The sequence below is a fragment of the Puma concolor genome, chromosome C1 (genome assembly GCF_028749965.1).
Source record: "Puma concolor isolate L17-30 chromosome C1, mPumCon1.1.hap2, whole genome shotgun sequence".
Classification (NCBI taxonomy): domain Eukaryota; kingdom Metazoa; phylum Chordata; class Mammalia; order Carnivora; family Felidae; genus Puma; species Puma concolor.
The window spans coordinates 33,753,484-33,777,816 of NC_141674.1; the positions used below are offsets into that span (position 1 = coordinate 33,753,484).

The following is a 24,333-nucleotide window of genomic DNA, read 5'->3' on the forward strand; positions in this document are numbered from 1 at the left end:
TCACACACTTTGAGTTGTCGTGTCTCTCGGGCTCCTCTAAATCATAACTTACAGAACACAGGTGGGTGGGGGGGGGGCAGCACCCTATAATCACCCTTTGATCACCCAGGCTAGGTCAGATCAGGCTCTTCCCAGGTTTTGCCTCTAAATAAGTCATGAAAGGAATTCATTTTCACAGTTTTGTTGTTTTTAGAATGAAGGAAGAGGGACTTCAGACTTCTATATTTATGATTTTTGTGCTTATGTTCATTTGTGGGGTTAGTCAATGATTTTCTCTTCTTGCATTGCCGGCATTTAGTTTTGCTGTCAAGAGTAAATTCGCTTCATAAAATGAATTGGGTAAGTCTCCCTCTCTCCACTCTTTGAAACAGAGTGACAGAGATTCTGTCCTTGAAGTTTTGTCTAAACTGCCTGACTTGATGACTGTCTTGGGGGAACAGTGGTAAGGGCATAGGAGATAATCTGAGAATGGGTTAAGTAGGTGATGGGGATTAAAAAGCCTATAGTTTTGAGTGAAGCCCAGGACAAGATGAGGTTCTGCAGCAGGTCCAGGCTGCCATGCAAGCTGCTCTGCCATTTGAACCATATGGTTCAACAGATCTAATGGTGCCCGAAGGGTCAGTAGCAGATAGAGATGTTGTTTGGAGCCTTAGGCCATGAAAGGTGAATCACAACACAGACCCGTAGGATTTTGGAGCAAAGCCTTGCTATCCTCTGAAGATAACTACTCTCCTTTTGAGACGCAGCTTTTGACTTGCTGTTGGGCCCTAGTAGAAACTGAACACTTGATCATGAGTCACCAAATCACCATGTGGCCTAAATTCCCATTGTAAACTTGATGTTGTCTGACTTACCAAGTTAAAAGTTGTCATGTACAGTAACAATACATCATCAAACAGAAGTGAAATGTATGCAATTGGACTCTAGCAGCCCCTGAAGGTGCAAGCCGTTTGCACTAGGAAGTGGCCCAAATGCCTATGGTCTAACGGAGGTTCCCTGTGATTAATTGATAAGGAAGAGAACAGCCAAGCCCAGTTTACAGATGGGTCTGCATGATACACAGACACCACCTGAAAGTGGACAGCTGTACTACTCTAGCTCTTTTCTGGGACATCCCTGAAGGCCTGTCGTGGAAAGAAATACTCCTAGGGGGCAGAACATCAACAAGGCACTTCATTGTTTGTTTCATCTGGAAGGGAAAACAGCCAGAGGTAAGAATCTATATAAATTAATGGACTGTAACCAGTGGGTTGGCTAGGTGGCCAGGGACTTGGAAGACAGTTGGGGAAGTTATAAAGATAGTCCTCTTTCAAGTAACACAGAATATGATGATATTTGTGTCCTGTGTGAATGCTCACCAAAGGGTGCCTTCAGCAGAAGTGGATTTCAATAGTACAGTGGATGGAATGTGGATACCTGTCAGCCTCTTTCCCCAACCACCACTAGCATTGCCCAATGGGCTCATGAACAAAATGGCCGTGGTGGCAGGGATGGAGGATATGCCTGGGCTTAGCAACTTGGACTTTGACTCACCAAGGCCAGTCTGGCTGCAAATCAGGCTTGAAGTATTTTTTTCTTCCCTTCTGGCTAAAGAGTTGGTTGTTAAACTATTAACATCCTACCACTTGTTAACACCTAGACTTTCAGTTCGTGGCTGTAGGACATTTCTCATATTACTAAATCTCTGTGACCCAGTTTCCTCATCTGCAAAATCATGACGATAACACTATCTATTTCACAGGGATGTTTTGAATATTAAGAGTGTTATTATAAGGAAAGCATTTACCAGGCACACAGGAAACAACCACCTAATAAGGCTTTGCTGTTATTACTATCATTACCATTATCATTATTATTATGTTTGTTATTACTGTTATTGCTATCCCTTTTGCTTGTCTATGTGTCTGTGTATCCTTTCATTGGCTCACACAAGATTTATAGCCTTGGGGGATACAAACACCCCAGGATTCAAGATGCTGAAGGGATGCGTGGTTGGGTCCCTGTGGGTGACTCATTATTGCTGGTCAGATGGACAGCTCATTCTTCAACTTCCCAAAGAACAACGGAATGGGCCCATGGCCAAGAGGCAGGACGTCTGGGTTCTAGTCTCCTCCGCTCAGTCATATGGGCCTCTGAATTTCCTTTTCTGGGCTTAATTTTCCTGGCTGTAAAAGAGGAGTGGGGAGCTGGACATGCTGACCTTGAAGGCCAAATCTGACTCAGCAGTGAAGTGACCAAAACCACTATCAAAGACTCCCTCAGGACCTGGCCCATGACAAGTGCTCAGCAAGTGTCTATCACCATTGTTGTCATCATCTGTAAAAAGGGGACCATAACTCCTCCCTCACAGGATTGCTAGGAGGACCTGGTGAAAAAAATACATGTGAAAGTGCTCAGTAAACTGTAAAGTGCTGTGAGCCTGTCCCAAAGCACCATTAAGATAATCTCGATCATTAGAATCATCACCACCTCCTGCTATCCCTTCAGCTCCTTCCCTAGACACAAACCCAGAAAACTTTCTGGAGCACCTGTCTTAGCAAATGAGAGCCAATTCCCACAGGGTCCCTCCCAGAGGTCTTCTCCACCTGAGGCCAATTAGACAGCCCATGGGGTTAGCACTGCGTGCCCTGCCTTGCCCTTCTCCAGAGCCCACCCCCTGCTCCTTGAGGCCTGTGGGCCCCTGGGTCCAGAATCAAGCATCCAGAGGACAGCCTTCCCTCTCGTGTCAACCCCCCAGTTGGTCCCACCCCCACTGGTGGCCACAATCAGCTCTCAGGGCAGTAGACAGGATTTGAGTTAGAGGTCAGGTATAGACCTTAATTTGGACTGGAGTGCTGAAGCATGTGATACTATGGACACAGACCCAGCCCAGGAGGGTTTCCATGCTGGCTGCCCCATTGTCTAACTGCTTGGTCTTGGCCAAATCCCTCAGCGTTTCTGGGCCACATTTCATTTTCTGGGACATGGAGGGTAGGACCATGCTTGGCAGTCTTTAATTCTTCATTTGAAATATCAGGGTGGCCTGAGTTTCATCCTGTCTATAATCCTAGATTGCTTCTGACCTTGGGCAAGTTACTACACCTCCCTGGGCCTCAGTTTCCCCATCCATCCAATGGGGAGATAGGCCCTCACATGGATACCTATTCACAGCTGAAGTGAGGTACATGACAAGGACAAGGAGAGTCAGGGCCTTGGCTCAGGGCAAGGGGCACGTACCTTTTGTGTCATGGTTCTGAGGAAGAGAATTGACGAGGTACATTTTTATTGTCCTGAGTTCTGGGCCCAAACTCTCGATTCCCCTGAATCTTTCAGCCCATCGGGCTGGGCTGGAGGAAGTGGGGGGATGTGGTTGGGTACAGGGGAAGACTCCCAGGGCAGTCCTCTGAGAGTGTAATTGAGTCTGAGGAAGAGCTGATGGTTGGAGGGAAGTTTGGGATCATAGATCTCCCCACCCTGCCCCTCCCAAGAAAACTTGAAGCACCCAGGGTGCTCCTAACCCCAGGAAGGCTCAGTTCAGGGACATACAGTAGAGCAAGCTCCAGAGATGCCACGCAGGAGGGAATGTGTCCCCTCCCTGCCAGGTGTGGCTTGAGGAAGGGGGACATGACACATTCAGGTCAGGAAGGTCAGGAAGTAGACATAGGGATGGGATTGACCTTTATTAAGTGCTTCTTCTGTGCCAAGCCCTGGGCTCCAATGCCCACGCATGCCATCTCTCGATCTGCATCATAATACAGTGAGCGAGAGAGTCTTCCCTATTTTAGAGAAGTGGAAACTGAGCTTGCTTCAGAATACACAGCCATGTGAGGCAGCCGTGGACTCAGCATCTGGGCTCCTCTGCTTCTTAGCCATGTGACCTTTGGCAAGTTCCTTCCTCTTTTCTGATACTGTTTTCTCGTCTGTTATATCCCTGTCTCCCAAGGCTGAAGCGGTGCCCATGCAAAGTAGGCTCAGAGTGACCTTGGCCTTTGCTCTCAATGGGGCCTGGGAGGTGTTTCTGTTGCCTTGACAGCTGAATGGCAGGGCTGGTCTGCTACATCATCTGCATCAGAAGGCCTCAACCATAGGTGGCCATGCTGAAGTTTCTGAGGAGACTGGCAAAGGTCCAGAGAAATGGGGAGGAAGGGCCAGGGGCTATGCTGGGCTGTCTGGGAGCCTCTATTGGGCTGAGAAGGACTGGAGCTGCTGGGCTGTGCCTCTCCTGGATGAGGCTGTTCATGGAGGGCTCTACCAGCTCCTGCCAATAGCAAAGTGGGATGCCTACAGCATTGAATTATCCTGAAATGTCTAGATTCTTAGGACTCAGGACTGGAAGCAGTGGTGTGTTGGTAAAAGTTTAACAGTCCTTCCTGGAAGGGAGGAAGGGGTTTTGATTTGTATTGTTTGCTGAATTCTACAGTGGAAATAACCCATCATGGCCAATTTCAAGCTAAAAACATGACGTCACTGCCCCCAGAGGTGAAGAGATGTACAGGATTACTGCATTAGAGAGTATTTGCCTTATACAGATCCAGTATGTGCAAACATGGAGAACAGTAAAATGTAGAATAGTTAAGATATGAAGAGTTTTGAGCATTTTTTGAGTTTTTTTTTACTTAAAAAAAGTTTATTTATTTTTAAGAGAGAGAGAGACTGAAAGAGAGCAAAAGTGGGGGAGGAGCAGAGAGAAAGAGGAGACAGAGAATCCCAAGCAGGCTCCATGCTGTCAGCACAGAGCCTGACACAGGGCTCAAACTCACAAACTGTGAGATCACAACCCGAGCCAAAACCAGAAGTCAGATGCTCAATCAACTGAGCCACCCAGACACCTCATCCCTTTTTTTTCATTATGTAAGTTGATCCACCCCCCCAAAATTATTGAGATATAATTGACATATAACATTATGTAAGTTTAAGGTATATAGATGTGATGATTTGATACAGGTATATATTGCAAAATGTATATTGCAATTAAGTTAGTTAACACATCCTCGCCTAATTACCATTTTGTTGTTGCTGTGAGAACATTACAGATCTACCCTCATAGCAGCTTTCAAGCATATGATACAGTAGGGCTAACTATAGTCACAGGCTATGCTTTAGATCCCTGGAACTTACGCATCTTATAACTGGAAATTTATACCCTTGATCAGCATTTCTCCATTCCCCCCAACCCTCAGGCCCTAGCAACCATTCTTGGTTCTGAGTTCAGTGTTTTAATTTTTTTTTTAATGTTTATTTACTTTTGAGAGAGAGAGAGAGAGAGAGCACGAGCGGGGGAGGAGCAGAGAGAGAGGGAGACAGAATCTGAAGCAGGCTCCTGGCTCTGAGCTATTAGCACAGAGCCCGACGCAGGGCTTGAGCTCACTAATCATGAGATCATGACCTGAGCTGAAGTTGGACGCTCAACCAACTGAGCCACCCAGGCGCCCCTGAGTTCAGTGTTTTTAGATTCCACAAATAAGGAAGAGCATACAGTATTTGTCTTTGATTTATTTCAGTTAGCATAATAACCTCAAGGTCTGTTGCCCTTTGTTTTAGTGTAATTTACTTAATTGTTGTTTACGTAGATTGACTTTAATAATGATCTTGTTTAACAACCAGCTTATGGCACTTCTGAAAATTCAAGTTGGTTCTGTAGCCCGGGGCTGACAGGAGGGGGTCTCCAAGCTCAACTGCCCCATTCTGAATAGCTGGGGAATAGGAGGCCTCGACAGGAGGCAGGTGCGAGAACGCATAGTCATGGAGGCATGGCCAGGACTTGTGCCTGGGTTTTCAACACATTATCTCATTTAATTCTCCCAGCCATCACAGAAGGTTGGGGATAGTAAGAAATTATTATGATTTTACAGAGGAAAAGGCTGAGGCAGAATAATAGCAAGTTTAAGAGGATAGGCACTAGAACTTAATAGATCCTGCTGTGAGTTCTGGTTCTGCACTTAGAGGATGTGAGCTTTTGGGCAAGTTCCTTACTCTGCTGGACTTCAACTTCCTTATATGTATTATGGAGCTGCTCCACTTACTTTCCAGATAGTGTTTGCCAGTATCTGAGAGTGTAGCTGAGTCTGAGGAAGAGCTGATGGTTGGGGGGAGACTTGGGATCATAGCTCCCCCCACCCTGCCCCTCCCAAGAAAACTCGAAGCACCCTGGGTGCTCCTAACCCCAGGAAGGCTCAGTTCAGGGACATACAGTAGAGCAAGCTCCAGAGATGCCACGCAGGAGGGAATGTGTCACCTCCCTGCCAGGCGTGACTAGAGGAAGGGGGAGGTCAGGAAGTAGACATAGGGATGGGATTGACCTTTATTAAGTGCTTCTTCTGTGCAAGACCTGATATAGGGTAGGGGCTTCATGGTCAACTCTTAATTATCATCAGAGAGGCTGAGTAACTTGTCCAAGACGTTGGACTGGTGGGGGGTGGGGGAGGATTGTGATTTGCCCAAAGCGGCTCAGTAAGCAATAGAGATATGACTGAAACATGGTCTAATTGACAAGTTGGGGGAACAGGGGTTTGGGAATAAGAGGAGAATCAGAGTGAGGCTTTCAGTTCTTGGCATTCTTCAAGGTGACTGGGTGCAATCCCTTCTCCCCTGGGCTGTTCATATCCTCCAGAAGGCTAGAAAAAGAAATAGGCAGATCACTACCTTTCCCCAACCTGGGTGTTGTTTGCTGCTGCTCTGTTCCCAAAGGCCTCTTCCTTGTAGGGTTCTTGTTAACACCATTCAGGGAATACCATCTTGGCATCCTCAGCAGGGACAGGGTGGAGGCAGGAGGCAGAGGGATGGTCCTTCTCCGCTTCTCCTAGGGAAAGCCTGGTGAGGAGGCAGACCTATAAAGCTGCAGCAGCTTGGTCCACTGATGGGAGCCTGGGATGGCCAAGGCTCCTTTTGTCTGTGCTCCAAGACGAGACAGGCAAGGCCTTCAGCCCTGGCCGGGTGCAGTGAGCTGCACAATGGAGAGAAGGCAGGGGGTTCAGCTTCCAGCCTCTCAGAAACCTAGCGCCTTTCTGGAGACTGGGTTGCCTGGAATTCTGGTACACTGGACTCAACCGCCCAGGGGGCTTCCTGTTCAGTCTCTTTTCCTCAAGATCAAGTGACAGCCTCTTTGTGACTTGTCTCAGGGGATACCAGAGGGGTGAGATGTTCGCTGGGCTTGGGGCTGTGGGCAGGATGCGGGCATCTGTAGGGGCTGGAGGTCAGAAGTAGCCTGGTCACCTAGCCCCAGGTCCTCTCTGTACCTGCCCCCCAACATACCCCCAGAACCATTTCCTCATTTGCTGGTGTTGTTTCCTCACCACTTCATACGTCGTTTCTCTTCCATTCCTTCCTTCTTCCTACACCCCCTTCTTTCTTTCACTTACTCATTTAATACATATTTGTTCATTGTTCTCCTGCGTCAGGCCATGTTCTAGGGGCTAGAAACAGTGCAATGAAGAATACAATTTCCTGAGCTCAAAGATCTTCAAGTCTGGCTGAGAGACACAACTGTGAAAGGACAATGATGGTTGTCTTGGGAGAAGCCTTCAAGAATGGCAGGGCTTTCCATGATTACCAGGACCCACCCCCATGCTCTCCCCAGGCTTGGGTATTGCCTATTAAGACAGAGTCTGCTGGGCTGACAGACTTTTAGAAGAATTTAACTAAATGATGCCCCCATCCCATGGAAACCAAGTGTTTCTTCTCTCTACAAAGATTTACTAAATTCTAGAGTGGTAATACTTTCCAAAATCCTCTTTCATTGATTCCCTCTGCTTCCCACTCAGTCCTATGGCTCCTCATACCCAGATGATGGCATAGATGGAAGGAGCTTTATCATGAGAGAGAGTTCATGGCTGCAACTTTAGCCCTTTGCCCTCGGAAGATTTTGATCTGGTCCTGTCTGGTGGCTGGCTGTACCTCATCAGCCACGATTCCATAGTAGCTCATGCCAAACCTCAAGATCAAATCGATGTGTAGATGAGAAAGTTTGTTCTTCACCCTTCCCGCTTAGGGCCTGTTTGCTGGAAGTGGTGAAGTTAATAATTCAGAGTTGGCTCTGAAGCCACATCACCTCCATTCAAACCCCAGGTCCACTGCACAAACCAAGTTATCTAGATTGAATCATTTACTCTCTCTGTGCCTTTATTTTTTCCTCTGTAAAATAGAGGTCATTGTACTTACCTCAGTGATTTGTTGTGAGGACAAGTTAGTGTAACAATTCCTAGCACACAGAAATTATTAATTAAATATTATATATTATTGTTATTGAAAGGGACCTTATAAATTCTCCCACATATCCACACTTTATTACAGATATTCCAATTCAGTTAGTGTGAATTAACAGGAGAGGGAGAAAGATTTCCTCAAACTGCGTATCAGAACCCCCTAGAATTGCTAGGGTGATAACTCGTTGGTAAGCATAGGGGCCTGGGAGAAATAGAGGCAGCATCTAATCGAGGTTTTGGAGTGGGAGATGGTGGTGCGGGTCAGGAGAAGCTTCTGAGCTGAGCTGAGTCCTAATGCAGGAATAGACGTTGGACATGCTACAGAGAGTGTGTGGGCAGCAGGGATGCAGCTGGGGTGCTCCTCCATGCTGAAGACCTTGGAGAAGGCATGAAAGTGTGACGGAGGTAGACACATATAGGAAATTGGGCATACCTGTTTGGAGCCTGTGCTAGTATGGAAGGCGATGGCATGGGGAGAGGGTTGGGTGCTGAGGCTAAAGAAGTCTGCAAGGGGGCAGATGTTCAGGAAGGGCACTGTGCATCTGTCTAAAGTGATGGGGCATGGGGAACCCTTAAAGGATTTTCAGGAGGGGAAAGACAGTGCTTCCTATTATATTTATTTTGAAATTGATTTCTGGCCAATTTTATGGTAATCAGAGAATATACTTGAAATGACTTCCATCCTTTGGATTTTTGGAGCTTACATTTATGGTGCAGCATATGGTCAATTTTGATAAATGTTTCATGAAGCTACACGTTTCTTTTGGTTAGTATTTGCATGGTATATATATTTTTTTCATTCTTTCTTCCTAGTGCATCTGTGTCCTTGTATTAAGATGTGTTTCTCTCCTCCATCCCAGCCTTATTGACATATAATTGACATAACATTGTGTAAGTTTAAGGTGTACAATTCATTGATTTGATCCATTGAAATATTGTAAAATGATTAAGGTACATTTCTTGTATGCAACATGTAGGGTTTTTTTTTTTAAACTCAGTTTGAAAACAGGACTTTTATTAAAATATGTAGTCCTTTTGCATTTAACGTAACTACCGAAATATTTAAGTTCATATTTACCCTCTTTCCACTTCTTACCTTTAAAAAAAAAAAAAGATTTTATTTTTAAGTAATCTTCACACCCAATGTGGAACTTGAACCCACAGCCCCAAGATCAAGACTTTCTCCACCACCTGAGCCAGCCAGGTGCCCCTCCACTTATTTTGTATTTGGCCCACCTGTTTTCTGTTTGATTTTTCCCTCTCTCAAAAAAGCATTATTTTGGATTAGTAAACAATTTTTATTAGTCCATTTTCTACTACTTTAGGTAATGCATGATTTATTCTTTTAATGATTTCCATAGATACCGCAACATGAATCTTGACTTATCAAAGTCTAACACAAATGATTAGTTTTACCAATTTTCCAATTATGTTAAATGTTTAGAACTCTGACTTTCTTTACCCATTTCTTTACTTACTCCATTTCTTATGTTATTGTTGTCATGATCTTTTTTTAAAACAATCATTTTATTTTATTAATTAACTTGAGAGAGAGAGTGTGTGTGTGAGTGGGGGAGGGGGCAGAGAGAGACAGAGAGAGAGAGAGAGAGCAAATCTTCAGCAAGCTCCACTCAGCACAGAGCTGGAGCCGGGGCTCAATCCCACGATCCTGGGATTATGACCTGAGCAGAAATCAAGAGTTGGATGCTCAACACACTAAACCACCTGGGCGCCCCATTGTGAAATTTAAAAGGAATTAAAGACAAAGATCGTGACAGGGGTGCCCGGGTGGTGGGATTGGGCCCCGAGTCCAGCTCCATGCTGACGACAGCTCAGAACCTGCTTGGGATTCTCTCTCCCCTCCCCCACATGTGCTCTCTCTCTCTTTCTCTCTCAAAATAAATAAATAAATATTAACAAAATAAATTCCACCAGACTTTATTATTGTTTTACATTCGTTATTAATTTATACTTACCCATTCCTTGAGGACTTGTCATTCTTTTTTGCATCTTCATGTTTCTGTCACTGTCTTTCTACCTGAAGAATCTTATGTTTTGTTTGTCTGAAAAAGTTATTTCACATTTAAAATTTTTTAACTTTTTTCTTTTAAAAATATTTATTCATGTATTTATGTATTTATTTATTTCTGAGAGAGAGAGAGAGAGAGAGAGAGAGAGAGAGAGAGAGAGAGAGAGAAAATCTTAAGCAGACTCCACACTTGGCACGGAGTCCGACACAGGGTTTGTTCTCACGACACTGGGATCATGACCTGAGCTGAAATCAAGAGTCAGATGCTCAACCAACCAAGCTACACAGGTGCCCCCAATTTTTTATTTTTGAAAAATTTTTTGAACTAACTTTTTTTTTTTTTTAATTTTTTTTTCAACGTTTATTTATTTTTGGGACAGAGAGAGACAGAGCATGAACGGGGGAGGGGCAGAGAGAGAGGGAGACACAGAATCGGAAACAGGCTCCAGGCTCTGAGCCATCAGCCCAGAGCCCGACGCGGGGCTCGAACTCCCGGACCGCGAGATCGTGACCTGGCTGAAGTCGGACGCTTAACCGACTACGCCACCCAGGCGCCCCGAACTAACTTTAAACTTACAGAAAAACTGAAAGGATACTATAAAGAAATCCTGTATGGCCCATATCCAGATTTATTAATTTTTAACAATTTGTCATATTGCTGTTATTATAATCTCGAGAACTATTTGAGAATAATTTGCAAATATCGTGTTCCTTTAGCCCTTAATACTTCAGTGAATAGTTCCCGAGAATAAAAGAATACTCTCTTATACAGTAGCTGTCAAATTCAGGGAATTTAACATGACGCATTGATCTAATCCAATTTTATCAATTGTCACAATAATGTTATTTATGACATTCTTCCCTTCCAGGATTACTTCTTGCATTAATTGTTATGCTTTTTTTTTCAGGATCCTTCCTTCTACTATAGATTCTCAGCCTTTCTTTGTCTTTCATGATGTAGATATTTTTGAAGATTAAAAGCTAGTTATTTTATATAATATCCCTCAATTTAAGTTTCTTGGATGTTTCCTTATGATTAGATTCATTTTGGGCTGAAATAACATATAGATGCTATATTGTTAGGATTTCAAATATGGAGACACATTGTGTCTACCTATTCCTTTAAAAAAAAATTTTTTTTTTAACGTGTATTCAGTTTTGAGAGACAGAGTGCATGCAGGGGAGGGGCAGAGGGAGACACAAAATCTGGAGCAGGCTCCAGGCTCTGAGCTATCAGCCCAGAGCCTGACACAAGGCTCGAACCCATGAACCTGGAGATCATGACCTGAGCCGAAGTTAGACACTTAACTGACTGAGCCACCAGGAGCCTCTCTACCTGTTCCTTATTGGTGATGTTAATTGTAATTAATCACTCGGTTAAGATACTGTCCAGTTTCTCCACTGATAGCTACTACTTTTTACTTCTGTAGTTAATAAATTCTTTATGGATAGATAGCTTTAACTGTGCAACATTCTATTTCTTATCAGACTCACTTGCCATAGATTCAGCATCTATACCAGTCAGGATGTCATCAGGAGACAGCACACCAGTAATGTGAACAGGGAAAATGTAATACAAAGAATTACTAACTAGTAAAAGGTAACTACTAAAAAGGATGAAAGACATCCAGAAGTATTAAGTGAGAAAAAAAAAAGCAGTTACTACCTCATGGTTCAAAGAGAGTACACATTGAAACATTGAAGGGACTAAGGATTTAGGACATCTCTCTCTCCCTCCCCCTTCTCCTGGCACCCCCACCCGGGTCAAAAAAAAAAAAAAAAAAAAGGCACTTGGGTGGCTCAGTCGGTTGAGCATCTGACTCTTTTTTTTTTTTTTTAATTTTTTAGTACTTATTTATTTTTGAGAGACAGAGACAGAGTGTGAGTGGGGGAGGGGGCAGAGAGAAAGGAAGACACAGAATCCGAAGCAGGTTCCAGGCTTCAGGCTGTCAGCACAGAGCCTGACGTGGGGCTGGAACCCACGAACCTGAACCTGGAGATCATGACCTGAGCTGAAGTCAGATGCTTAACTGACTGAGCCACCCAGGCGCCCCAGCATCTGGCTCTTGGTATCGGCTCACGGCTAGTGGGAGCTAGCCCCGCATCAAGCTATGCACTCAAAGCGCGGAGGCTGCTTGGGATTCTCCCTCTCCCTCTCTCTCTGCCCTTTCTCTGTTCTCTCTCTCTCTCTCTCTCAAAATAAAGTGTAAAAAAAAAGTTAAAAAAAAAAAGAAAGTTTAAATTCAGACTTTTTCAAAGATAGTGTGGCTACCATAGGAATACACTCAGCTGCTGGTGGGCAGAGGCCAGAGTTTGCATAGAAATGACAACTGGGTGGGAAGAGTGTGGGCTGAATGTACGACTGTAGCTGGTGCGTGGAGGTCATTTGAAGTGCATACTACTGGCCCTTCCATGCACCAGCCCACTGGCTCTCAAGCTGAGTGACTGAAGCCCCAACCAAAGTACTTTCCTAGGGTTAGCACATCACAGTGCCCCTCTAGCGCCCTCTATTGACAAAGCCTCACATTGACAGCTGGCAAAAGAAGTTTGCAGAGTGAGGAGAGGCTTGTAGCAGCTCTTCTAGACAAATGGTCTCTAAGGCGGAAAGAACTTCACCTCTAAAGGTTTGGGAGCTGGAGCTGACATGGCGTAATTGATTGCTGCTAGACTTGGATAACCAGTCTGTCTGCCGAAGGATGGGGAGTAAGACAGGGGAGATTGCATATGAGCACTTTACCATTTTTTATTTTGTTAAGGTGTTATGTCAGATGCTTCATGTATATTGCCTCGACTCCTCATAAGAACCAAGAGTTGAGTATTATTAGCTACATTATACAGTTGAGGAGATTGAAGCTCAAAGATGTTAAATAACCTGTTCAAGACAGTGGCTGAGTAATGGGGCCAGAATTAAAATCCCTGCCTCCAGAGCTGACATTCTTGCTAGACTACCACAGTTTGGGTGACATTTAAATGAGTGGGATTCTCTTATAGGCCCCACCATGTGGACACCTCCAGGACAGAACCAAAGCTGGGTTTCTGAATTTATCCTGCTTGGCTTCTCTGGTGATCCCACGTTCAACAGGATCCTCTTCATTTCCTTCCTTCTCCTTTACCTGAGCTCAGTCCTGGGCAATGGACTCATCATCGCCCTGATCTGCCTGGACATACAGCTTCACACACCCATGTACTTCTTCCTCTGCATCCTCTCCCTGCTAGATATGGGCTGTGTCACCACTACCATGCCCCAGATGTTGGTGCATCTCCTCGCTCGCTCTCAGACCATCTCCTTTGCCAGCTGTTGGCTGCAGATGTATGTGTTTGGTGCCTTGGGCCTAACTGAGTGTATTTTCTTCGTAGTCATGGCTTATGACCGATATGTGGCCATCTGCCACCCACTGCATTATACTGTCATCCTCAGCTGGGGCCTGTGCATACGACTGGCAGCTGGGACCTGGGCCTGTGGTTTCTTCTTCTCTCTGATCCATACTTTCCTCACCATGAGGCTGCCATACTGTGGGCCCAACGTGGTCAACCACTACTTCTGTGAAGGCCCCTCAGTACGAAGCCTGGCTTGCATGGATACTCACCTTATTGAGATGGTAGACCTGGTCATCAGTGTCTTCATGGTTGTTGCCCCACTCTCCCTCATTCTGGCCTCCTACATCCGTATTGGCCAGACCATTATCAAGATCAAGTCTACACAGGGCCGCTGTAAGGCTTTCTCCACCTGTGCTTCCCATGTGACTGTGGTCACACTCTTCTATGCCCCAGCCACATACATCTATATGAAGCCCAACTCCAGCTATTCCCCTGAGCAAGACAAGCAGATCTCACTCTTTTATAATGTCTTCCCTGCCTTTCTCAACCCTGTGGTCTACAGTCTGAGGAACAAAGACATCAAGGGGGCTTTTCTCAAAGTGATGGGGTGGGGTAGGGTGCCCTGGTGAATTGGGAGACAGGAGAGGCCTGAGGTAGAATGTCCAATGCTAAAGAAAGGCACAGCATTTATAAGGTGTGCAAACAACATTGTGCATTGGAACCAATATAGCACTTGGTCAGTGGAACAAATATGGTACGTGAAACCAACATGACAATCTTGATGAACTTGCTACATTGTGGTGCAATGACAAACAGCTGCATAATCTTAGTGGCTTACAACAGCAGAAGTTCATTTATTGCTCATCTTCCATGTCAGTTGTATGTGGACTGTGGCCTTCTGCCATTGGATTCTTGGATTCAATCTGAAAAAGGAGGCTCTATCTGGAATATCCCATTCTTATGACAGAGAGAAAGGCACATAAAAACTCTTAAAGTTTCTGCTCAGAAGTGACACAGATCTCTTTGCTGATATCCTATTGGCCAAAGCAAATGATATGGTCAAGCCCAATAGGAAAAGGACAGGAAGTATCTTCTTCCTACAGAAAAGTAACATGTCATATGGCAATGGGTATGGATATATAATTCTTCTATAGTGAGAGTGGCAATAATGGGGGTGATAACATTATCTAACACAATGGCACTGGAATGAATAGAATACATGTAATCAACATGAAACATGGTAATTGTAGGTGACATGGTACATGGACATGGTAGAAGGCCAAGATGATGTAGACAATCAAAGTGGTACATGTAACCAACGAATATCTGTAGCCAACATTGAAAATTAAGCTAATGGAAATGGAACCAAGGCTGCCCACAGGCTTGACTTGGTGCATGGAATCAATGTGGTTCATGGGTCTGATGTGGTATACTCTGCATTGTGTTGTCGAAGGACAAAGTACCTGACATTAAGTGACTTGGGTTCTAGTCCTAATCTTATAACATGTTTTATGACTTTGGGCAATTCACTTTCTTTCTCTGGATCTTACCTTACTCATCTATAAAATAAGCATGTTAAATGTGGTTTCTTTCTTGCTCGTCCTTCCTTCCTTCCTTCCTTCCTTCCTTCCTTCCTTCCTTCCTTCCTTCCTTCTTTCTTTTAGAAGGACAGAAAAACAGAGCACAAGCAGGGGAGGGGCAGGGAGAGAGGGAGACACAGAATCCCAAGCAGGCTTCAGACTCTGAGCTGTTAGCACAGAGCCTGACACAGGGCTTGAACCCATGAACCACGAGATCATGGCCTGAGCTGAAGTCGGACGCTCAACTGACTGAACCACCCAGGTGCCCCATATGTAATGGTTTCTAAGACCTCTGTGTCTCTAAAATTTTAGAAGAATAGAAGTTGCTGCCATTTGTAAACTATACATACATAGCAGTGACTCTCATTCTTTCAAGGAATCTAAATGACATATGAAGCTAAGAATCCTGGCAAAGGGCCTCAGAGTTAGCATGAACATCCAACTTCCTTTCAGGTTTCATTGGTGGCTCAGAGGCCTCAGGGATGAGTTGATTCAGTTCCAGTATTTCGTGAGCATCCATTATAGTCCAGCCAGTGTCAGGCCTTGGGGAAACCAAGACAGGTATATGGAGAGATTTACAGTCATGTAATTACAATGCTTCTGGAACAACCCAAGAAGATGCCACAGTAACTCTGAAGGACCAACGACTTCATGAGAGTGAGGTTCTCTCAATGGGTGCCAGACACAGAGGACCAGACTATACCTCACCCCACTCCTATCCACCACTGCATACCTCACCACTTTGTAAGCTCTCCAGAACTTGGAGTCAGGGAGAGAGGGATGGAAACCCCAAGAAGATTAGTATTATTTCTCCCACCACTGGGATGATAGCTCAAAATGGAAACTAAACTCAGTTACTGAGAAATGAAGGTGTAGTTATCTCAGGAAACAAGTAGCATTCTGTGATAGAGAAAAATGGAGGAGGAAAGCCTGCTTCCCAGGGCCTTACTTGGGAAGGAATTAAGGTTTAGCTGATACCTGAGGATGAGAAGAGTCACCCGTGCAAAGAGCCAAGAAAAGGCATTTCAGGCAAAGGGATGCCAGGTACAAAAGTCCCAGGTCAGGAAAGAACTTTGTATTTTCTGCAGAGCTGGAAGAAGGCCCATGTAGTCACAATAAAGTGAGCAGAAGAGGCAGAGATGACATTGAGAAGTAGGCAGAAGACAGTCCTAATGAGCCCTGTAGATAGTGTTTACTTTTTTGCTCAGTGCTGTGGGAATGCTCGGATTCTTACTGGGGAGCAGTGCAGGTTTAGGGATGATGAGCTCCAGTGTGAGTGTGGCTTGAGGTGACCAGAAAGGAGATGGGATAAAAGGTCATCAGGATGAGCATGTCTGAGAACTCACAGGCCAAGAGTGAGAACAAAGAACTCCCTTTTAGAGAGGTACAGAGGGTGTGGCATCCCTAGGGAGAATTCCAGGTTGAGGATCCTGGGAGGGGTGGTTGCTGAATATGGGACTAAGATGGCAAAGAGAGGGAGAACTGGGGAAAGGGAGAAGTAGGGACTTGGGCAAGTGGGGAGATGAACAGAGTCTGGGAATAATAAATGACTAGAGAGTTCTTGGCTTCTGAGGTGATAGAGATTTCGTTTCTAGTACTTAAGTGTGGAGTTGGGTGCTAGTATGGTCCTAAAGCATTTACTCAGAGGTGAAACAGGGCATTTGGGTGGGTGGGTACAGCTACACCAATAGGCTCCAGTACCTGGTATGACAAAGTTCCAGGCAGAGGGATTCAGGTAGAAAGTGAAGGGTCCCATGGATTATTAAGGTATTCCTTCCCCCATCTGGGGAGGGAGTAAGGAGCTATGTGGTTGGTGGAAAGGACTTGCTAACTGATGAGAGGTTCTTCTGGCCTTGTGGGGAAGCAGGCTGCCTCAATAATGGGGGAGAAGTCTTCCTGGATGTTGGAGTTCCTTCTAGAAGGTGGGAAGTCCACCTAGTGGCTCTTCTACAACTAGATAGTCAGGGGCCAGGGTAATGGAGAGATGAGTCTTGTGGCTAAAGTGTGATAAGGTTTCATTAGTTTCTCTACTAGGACAGATTGCTACCATTCATAATTCAGGGTGATAGTAGATTTTATCTTAACAATGATGAACAACCTGTATTTTTAAGCATCAAGGCTGAGGGATGGGGTGGAGGAAAGGTGGGGACACAGTATTTTCAGAAGAATGGCTTGTGAGACATAATGAGGGTTTGGGTTGAAGAGCACTTAGTGAGGGAGACCTGGGCATGGCTTGTGAAGGTGATTATAGTGGATGGTGGCAGTGAATGGGGAGATGCCAAAAGATGTGACAAGGAAAGAAGCAAGAACACTTAATGGCTTGGGTGTGTTGGTAAAACAGAGAAATCAAGGAAGCTAGCAAGGTTTTAAGCCAGCTTTACCACTGTCTCTGCTTCCCTACAGTTTATTGATGGGAGCCAGCTGATTGCCAGCTGTCATTCCCAAATCCGTGGCACTGCAGGAAGAAGTCATGGCCCTTGTCCTGCTGGAATTTGTGGGCTACAAACCAGCACAGTTCATAGAAGGCATATACGTACTTAGGGGTGGGGTTAGAAATTACTGTTGTTCAATAATTTCTCTGTTAATTTGAGTCTCAATGGGGTGGTTTTTGTGGTTTTTACTCCCTTTCCTGCTAAGTTTCCTAGAATTTTCTCTAGAGGCAACACTCTCAGATGGGCTTTTGCCTAATCACCTGGAATATTTCCCACCCTGAGCTCTAAATTTCCTGTATCCCCCTTTCTTCCGGAACTCTACCCAGTTCTCTCTAATCCTTAATCCTACAACACTGTTCTCTGGCCTAATCGAACCTCATTGTCAAGCCGTCTCTTCCCATTGTTCCAGCTATTATCTAGGCGGAAAGCCTGACCAATGCCCTTCATATCTCTGCAATTCATCCTTTGCTCCTGTGATTTGGGGGCTTGATGTGTCCTGTTAATCCTTCTATGTGGTATCTGCCTGCTCTCCCCCAATGCCCAGCATCTCTCCTCAAGCCCCCTTCCTTACTACTTTCCAAAACAGGTTCAGCAAATGTCCTATAAGCGACTGTGAAATGCAAAGCCAAATATTTTCCTTCCAAATTCAAGTTACAATCACCATAACTTCCATTAATACCACAATTACTATTACTTTCTTTGCTGAGTTCAAAGCACCTTCAATGACATCTGTTTGGATTGAATCTGTACCACTTTCCTTGGAGCCTTCACTGTTTTATTGAGGACTATTAGTTAATGAAGGTTCAATAACTCTGAGGTTAAAGAGGCCTGATATTAATCACAATGAGGCCTAATAGTTTTAAATTTCCTTTGTGTTTAAAGTGAGAATCTGACAATATTTTTCCATGGCATCATTTCATTGAATGCCTATCACTTGTATCCATTAGGCGATTTAGAATTTCAAATTCAAAGTCAAATTTGAAACAGAAAAGGCTGGGATAGTTCAATGGACTGTGGGAATTCAGAATCATGACAAGGATAAAATGAATGCCAGGAACTCCTGCCTCTTTTCCCCTTTTGTTCCCTGGTGGTAGAAAGAGTGAAGGCAAAATTTGGAGGAGATTTTGTGAAGGTTGTTAGGGGCTCTGTGTGAGAGCTTACCCCTCTGATTCCAGCTTCACTGGAGTGTTGCTTACCTTTCTTGGCACTGAAGTATTGTCTGCCTTTTTTTTGTATGATAGGCACTGTGTGGTCAGTACAATTTCTGAGATTCTGTGGAGCAACTTTTCTGTGCCTCTTCCAAGGTGCTGGGGACTCTAGGGGGCCACAGGTATGGGAGAAGGGGTCTGGCACTGGTAAGAGAAGTCAGCCCTACTCTGATCACTATATCCTGCTATACCTGTCAGTATCTTCTTGAATCAAGTACTCTAGTAACACATTATTACTCAGTTTAGATTTGAACAAATGTTTATTTAAAAAGCTCTATCATGTGAGAATATCAGTGAAAGTATCTGAGGAGTTCTGGCTGTTTGTTATCAGGGCCTCTTCATTTGGTACCTTGAAAGGGTGTCATAATTTTTCTACAGTTTTGCCAGTTCAGAGTTCATAGGTTTCTTGGTGACAGACTCAAATTCACTAAATCCACACTAGAATGAGGTATACACAAATGCCAACTTATTCATTTATAATGTTAGCTATCCCTTTCCAGAGAGCAGAATGGCCCCTCTTTTGAAGCTGAAATGATCTCAATAGTTTGCTTGGTAATGGTGGTATTAGGAAAAAGAAGTAGAGCATGACAAGAAGAACGGCAGTGTTTATGTAAAGCATGCAATGCATCAAGCACTGTTTTGAGAACTTTACCTACATTAACTTCTCACAACAATCCTACAAGGTGATGGTTTGCTGCAAAGTATGAGCTCTGCCCCAGTACGGTATGGTTTGGGTGATGTTTCATCTGTATATCAAGAGACCCTCAAAATATCTCTTCACCACAGCAGGGGCTCGCTCTGTACCCTGGGACCCACACTCCCATGAAAGTGCTGGATAGACAATGACCAATTCCTGAATCCTGTTTCTAAGGTCACTTTTCCTTTCTCTTGAGACTATGTTTCTTTAGATCTGTTCGTACTCCTGATTGAGATAAAATAAAGTCACTCATATGGGTCCTGTTAGTCTTTGTGTCCTGGCCATCCTGAGTTGATTTAATAGGCTCAATCTTCATGAGCTCATTCATTCAATCATCAAATGTTAATGATACTTTGTGCCAGACCCTTTGCTGAGCCCTGGGAAACACATAAATCAGACATAGGTCCTGACTTGGCACCCTATCTACAGTTGGGTCTCTTGATGTTTGAGGATAGCTCACCTGCTGGAACCATCAACAGCTCCCACCCAGGCACCAACCTTACATATTATCTCCCATAACTCTCAGTCAGTGATTCATGCCTATCCATAGGGTGATGGGAGGGAATAGGGTGGAACATGTGGTTTCAGGTCTGGTTGTAGCCTTCTGTGCTCCAATGGCCTCACTCAGAGGCCTTGCTTGAACCTGTTAACTTGAGGAAAGCCCTCTTCACATCTTTGTTTCTAAGGCTGTAGATGATGGGATTGAGAAAGGCTGAGATAATATTGTAGAACAGAGCCAGTTTTTTGTCCCGCTCTGGGGAGGCATTGGCCCCGGGGTTCATATACATAAACATGGCAGGTCCACAGAACATGGTGACCACAGTGATGTGGGAGGCACAGGTGGAGAAGGCCTTGAGTCGACCCTGAGCTGAGCGGATCTTCAAGATTGTGGCAAAGATGCGGACATAAGAGGCCAGAATGAAGGAGAGGGGAACCAGGAGAAGGATGAAGCCCAGGATAAAATCTACTTGGTCATTGAGGGATGTGTCTGCACAGGCCAGCTTCAGAACAGCAGGGACCTCACAGAAGAAGTGATTGATCTCATTGGGGCCACAGTAGGGCAGGCACATTGTGAAGACAGTGTAGACTAGGGAACAGCTGATACCCCACAGTCCACAAAAGATGGCCATTGCCCCACACAGCCATGGGGTCATGATAACCTTGTATCTGAGTGGATAACAGATGGCCACATATCTATCATAGGCCATAACAGAGAACAGCCAGCCCTCAGTGATGCCCAACACCAGAAAGATGTACATCTGGGCCACACACCCAACATAGGAGATAGTTTTCCTCTGGCAGATCAGATGCACCAACATCTGGGGCACAGTAGTGGTGACATAGCTCATGTCCAGAATGGAGAGGACACTGAGGAAGAAGTACATGGGTGTGTGGAGGCGGGAGTCCAAGTGAATCAAGGTGACAATGAGTCCATTGCCCACAAGTGTAGAGAGGTAGAGAAAGAGGAAGATGTTGAAGAGGATTGTATTAATTTGGGAATCCCTGGAGAAGCCCAGAAGGATGAATTCAGACACAGAGCTGTGGTTGTCCCAGGGAAAGTTCTGCATTCTCCTTCAGCTGCAGAAAGAGAAATGAACTGACTAGTGGCCCAGTTTAGGATGCACATTCAGGTACAATGACCATTCAGTTGCTGGCAGCTGGTGTTTATTTGGATACTATTTGGGACTAATAGAAGTTCAAAGACTGAGGTCTAGTCAGAGTGAGGCCAAATTTGGGGAGGGGAGGGAAACTTTCATGGAATTTTCTGTTTCTCAGGCCCAAATCTTTTTTCAAGACCACCAGGGTCTCATTTTATTCTATCAGCCCCACCAAGGCCACCTGTTTTCTTGTCTTTCAGGAGCTACAATCACATAATGCATTGCTTGGGGGCTCTTCTCCCCTAGTCCTGGCTATAGAGTGGGGTAATGGTCTGAAGCTCTCCCATCCCTCTCCTTGAAAAACAAACACTCAGAACCCTTTCCTTTGGTGCTTTAACCTTCTGATCGTTACAGTATAGAGGAGGTGAGTCAGAAATGTGAGAAAGATATATGACTCCAGAAACATTAAAATGTTTAGAAAAATTTTACTCAGGTCTGTGTTTCTTGAATCTTTTGGGCCTCTGGAAGCTTCCTCACATCCAATTTTATTTTAGACAAAGTTTTTCACCACTCTGCTTCATCCTGGCCTTACCCACAAATGAAGGGAAGGGTCTTCCTGCTTTACCCTAAAACTATAATAGAGGTAGAATAATAGCTATCTTTTTTTGCTTAAAGGCAGCTTTGGCATCTCTTAATCCCTACAACCTGGTAGGAATACTCTCCCAATGGTAATATATCCCTTGGAGTCCTTTCCTTTTTGCAGCTGAGATTTATGACAGGAGGGCAGACCCATTTAAAGGCTGCATGAATTTAGTTTATATCTTAAAAATTAGGGCTGATTCCTTGTTTGTGATGCCATAGGAGGTGGTGTATTCTAGTGGAGCAAGGGATTTGGAATCAGAAGACTAGACTTCAAGTTCTTGATGCTTCAACTGTGCTTCTGCTCAAGTAATTTAATCTCCTTGAGCCCCATTTCCTTTTCTGTAAAATCTACATAAAATTTACCAGAAGAGATGTCATGAGAAGTAATACATAATAGGTGTGAAGTGCTTAGCTCTGTGATTAGCACATAGCAGGAGCTCAGTAATGTTAGTTCCCATCAAATCCCCTTCCTCATGGTATCATTCATCAAATGGTCAACAACCACTGATTGAGCACCTACTACCTATCAGGCTCTATTCTAAGAGCTGAAGAGATAAGGACAAATAAGTTCTATTCCTAATTCTCAAGGAGCTTACAGTCTGGTTAGAGAGATAGAAGAGTAGAGGCACAAACCACATCCCAATGTCTTAGCACTATGATGGAAATATGGCTAGCAGTCAAAGCTCTGTGCTAAGCACCAGGGATACAGTAATAAAAATCTCTGCCCTCAAAACGCATGCACAGGAAGGAGACAGGTAAACAATAAATGACAGTCAAATGATAAGTGCTGATGGGAGTAAGTACAGAGTGTCACAGGAGCCTGGATAGGCTGTGCTTCCTTAAAGAAGCACCTAGGTAGCCTTTGGGAGCTAGACTTCTCCAAGAAGAGGACACATAATATGAAACTTAAAAGCTGAGCAAAAATTAGCTAAGCAAAGATCCTAAGGAAGAGTTTTGCAAGAAGATGGAGTTGCAGGTGCAAAGGACCATAACTAAGGGAGAGTTTTGCACAACCATGGAGCACAAGACATAAAACCTGAGGGTAGGATAGTCTTCACAGGGCAAGAGAGAAAAGAAAAGGGTATTGTGTACTTTAATAAGGAGCATGGAGTTGATCATTTAGGCCATGACAATTTGGAGATAAGTTTTAAGCAGAAAAGTAATTCATTGAGGCTTAGGTTTTAGAAATGTCACTACTTGGGTGGAAGTTAGAAGAAGGCATTGGAGGAAGACCATTTGAGGGGTATGGGAAAAAGGCAGAAGCAGCATAGCATTATAGGCAATAAAGAAGAGAAGAGACATTAGAGAGAGGTGTGGGAAATTGAATCAACAGAACTTGGTAACTGAGGGGTACATAAGATGAGAAAGAGGGAGGGGACAAAGATGAGCTTGAGGTTTCAGGTTTGGGAACCATTACAAGACAAAACCTGGGTGGAGGTGGAGGAGGGAGAGATGGCGTGAGGCAGGAAATGACTGGAAGGTAATGATTAACTCTGTTATAGACATAGAGCTTGGAACATGAGGCATCCTTGAGGATCTGACTATCAAAGAATAGGTCAGATAGCCTTCAAACTCAGGAAGGATATCTAAGTGGAAGATAAAAATTGGGGAGGTAATCAAGGTACATAATGGATGAGAACTAACCAGGACAGTCTAGAGAAAGAGCAAAGAATCAAAATATGCAGCCTGGGGCATGAACACAAGAGAGATCAGCAGTAGAAGAGCTGGGGCTTGAGCAAGAGCATCAGGGAGGCAGGGAACTTGGTTCCACCGTCCAAGGAAGCTAACATCTCCAAAAGGGCCTATGGTGCCAGACACTACAGAGAGAGCAGGAGGAATAAAACTTTAAAAATATAATAATGTGGAAATTATTCTTGGCTTGAAAGTGGGAAATTTTGATGAAGTGATGAAAGTAAAAATCAGACACCAGTGGGTTTTGAAGAGTGAACTGGTCTGTAAAATGGAGTAATGAAGAGATATCTAAGATTGGGATGGACAAAAGGTGGAAAGAGTGTTTTATTTATGTTGCTGTTTTTTAAAGATATATACACGGGGGAGGGGGGAAGCCAAAAGAGAGAGAGAAAGAGGTGATATTGCAAGGTCTCTGAGGAGGCAACAGCAACGGGACTAAGTGCCCAAGTCATGATAGGCAGCTTCAGGAAAAGTACAATGGAAGGAAAGGAGGTAAGAATGAGTTGTATACAGATCTTTTACTTGTGACCACCAGAAATTTCAAGATCACCTTCCCATGGACCAGTTGGTCTCATGGGTTCTAATCCTTCACAGCCTCTCATGTAGATGGTGAGGAAGACAATCTGATCCAGTGGTTGAAAGTAGAATTTCAAGTCTCAAATGGTAGAACAAGAAGCTAATGTCAAGAAAAGAAATGTTATAGCGTAGAGCTAAAATCCTCTGTCCCTTTCTTGGATTCAAAAAGCCAACCACAACAGTTTAGGTGGAGTAGCAGTTCATTGGGCAATAACTGAGGACCGAAAGTGGATCAGTGTAAGTAAACTTTCTAAAACGTCATCATTGAGGTGACATCATTGAGAAAGGATGCTAACAGATGACACAAGGTGTCATGGAATGTGTCTGGGGTAGCCAGACTTCATGTAGGGCATCTTTTTCAATGGTGGGTCCACATTTTAA

At 44.4% G+C, this 24,333-nt stretch overlaps 2 protein-coding genes across 2 annotated transcripts; one reads left to right on the plus strand and one right to left on the minus strand.

Annotated features, from left to right (window-relative positions):
• The first annotated feature begins 12,520 nt into the window (after window positions 1-12,520).
• On the plus strand, window positions 12,521-14,286 carry LOC112872165 (olfactory receptor 2A12-like). Its single transcript, XM_025935299.2, has one exon. The coding sequence runs from the start codon at window positions 13,209-13,211 to the stop codon at window positions 14,154-14,156; it is 948 nt and encodes a 315-aa protein (XP_025791084.1). The 5' UTR covers window positions 12,521-13,208; the 3' UTR covers window positions 14,157-14,286.
• A 5,778-nt stretch (window positions 14,287-20,064) lies between these two features.
• On the minus strand, window positions 20,065-21,101 carry LOC112872030 (putative olfactory receptor 2B3). The gene has a single exon (XM_025935162.2). It carries the CDS (start codon window positions 21,010-21,012, stop codon window positions 20,065-20,067), a length of 948 nt encoding a protein of 315 aa, XP_025790947.2. The 5' UTR covers window positions 21,013-21,101.
• Between the last annotated feature and the right edge of the window lie 3,232 nt (window positions 21,102-24,333).

What these genes read in the sequence shown, in the direction of transcription:
- LOC112872030 (XM_025935162.2), bottom strand. Translation starts at nt 21,012, where the DNA reads ATGCAGAACTTTCCCTGGGACAACCACAGCTCTGTGTCTGAATTCATC.
- LOC112872165 (XM_025935299.2), top strand. Translation starts at nt 13,209, where the DNA reads ATGTGGACACCTCCAGGACAGAACCAAAGCTGGGTTTCTGAATTTATC.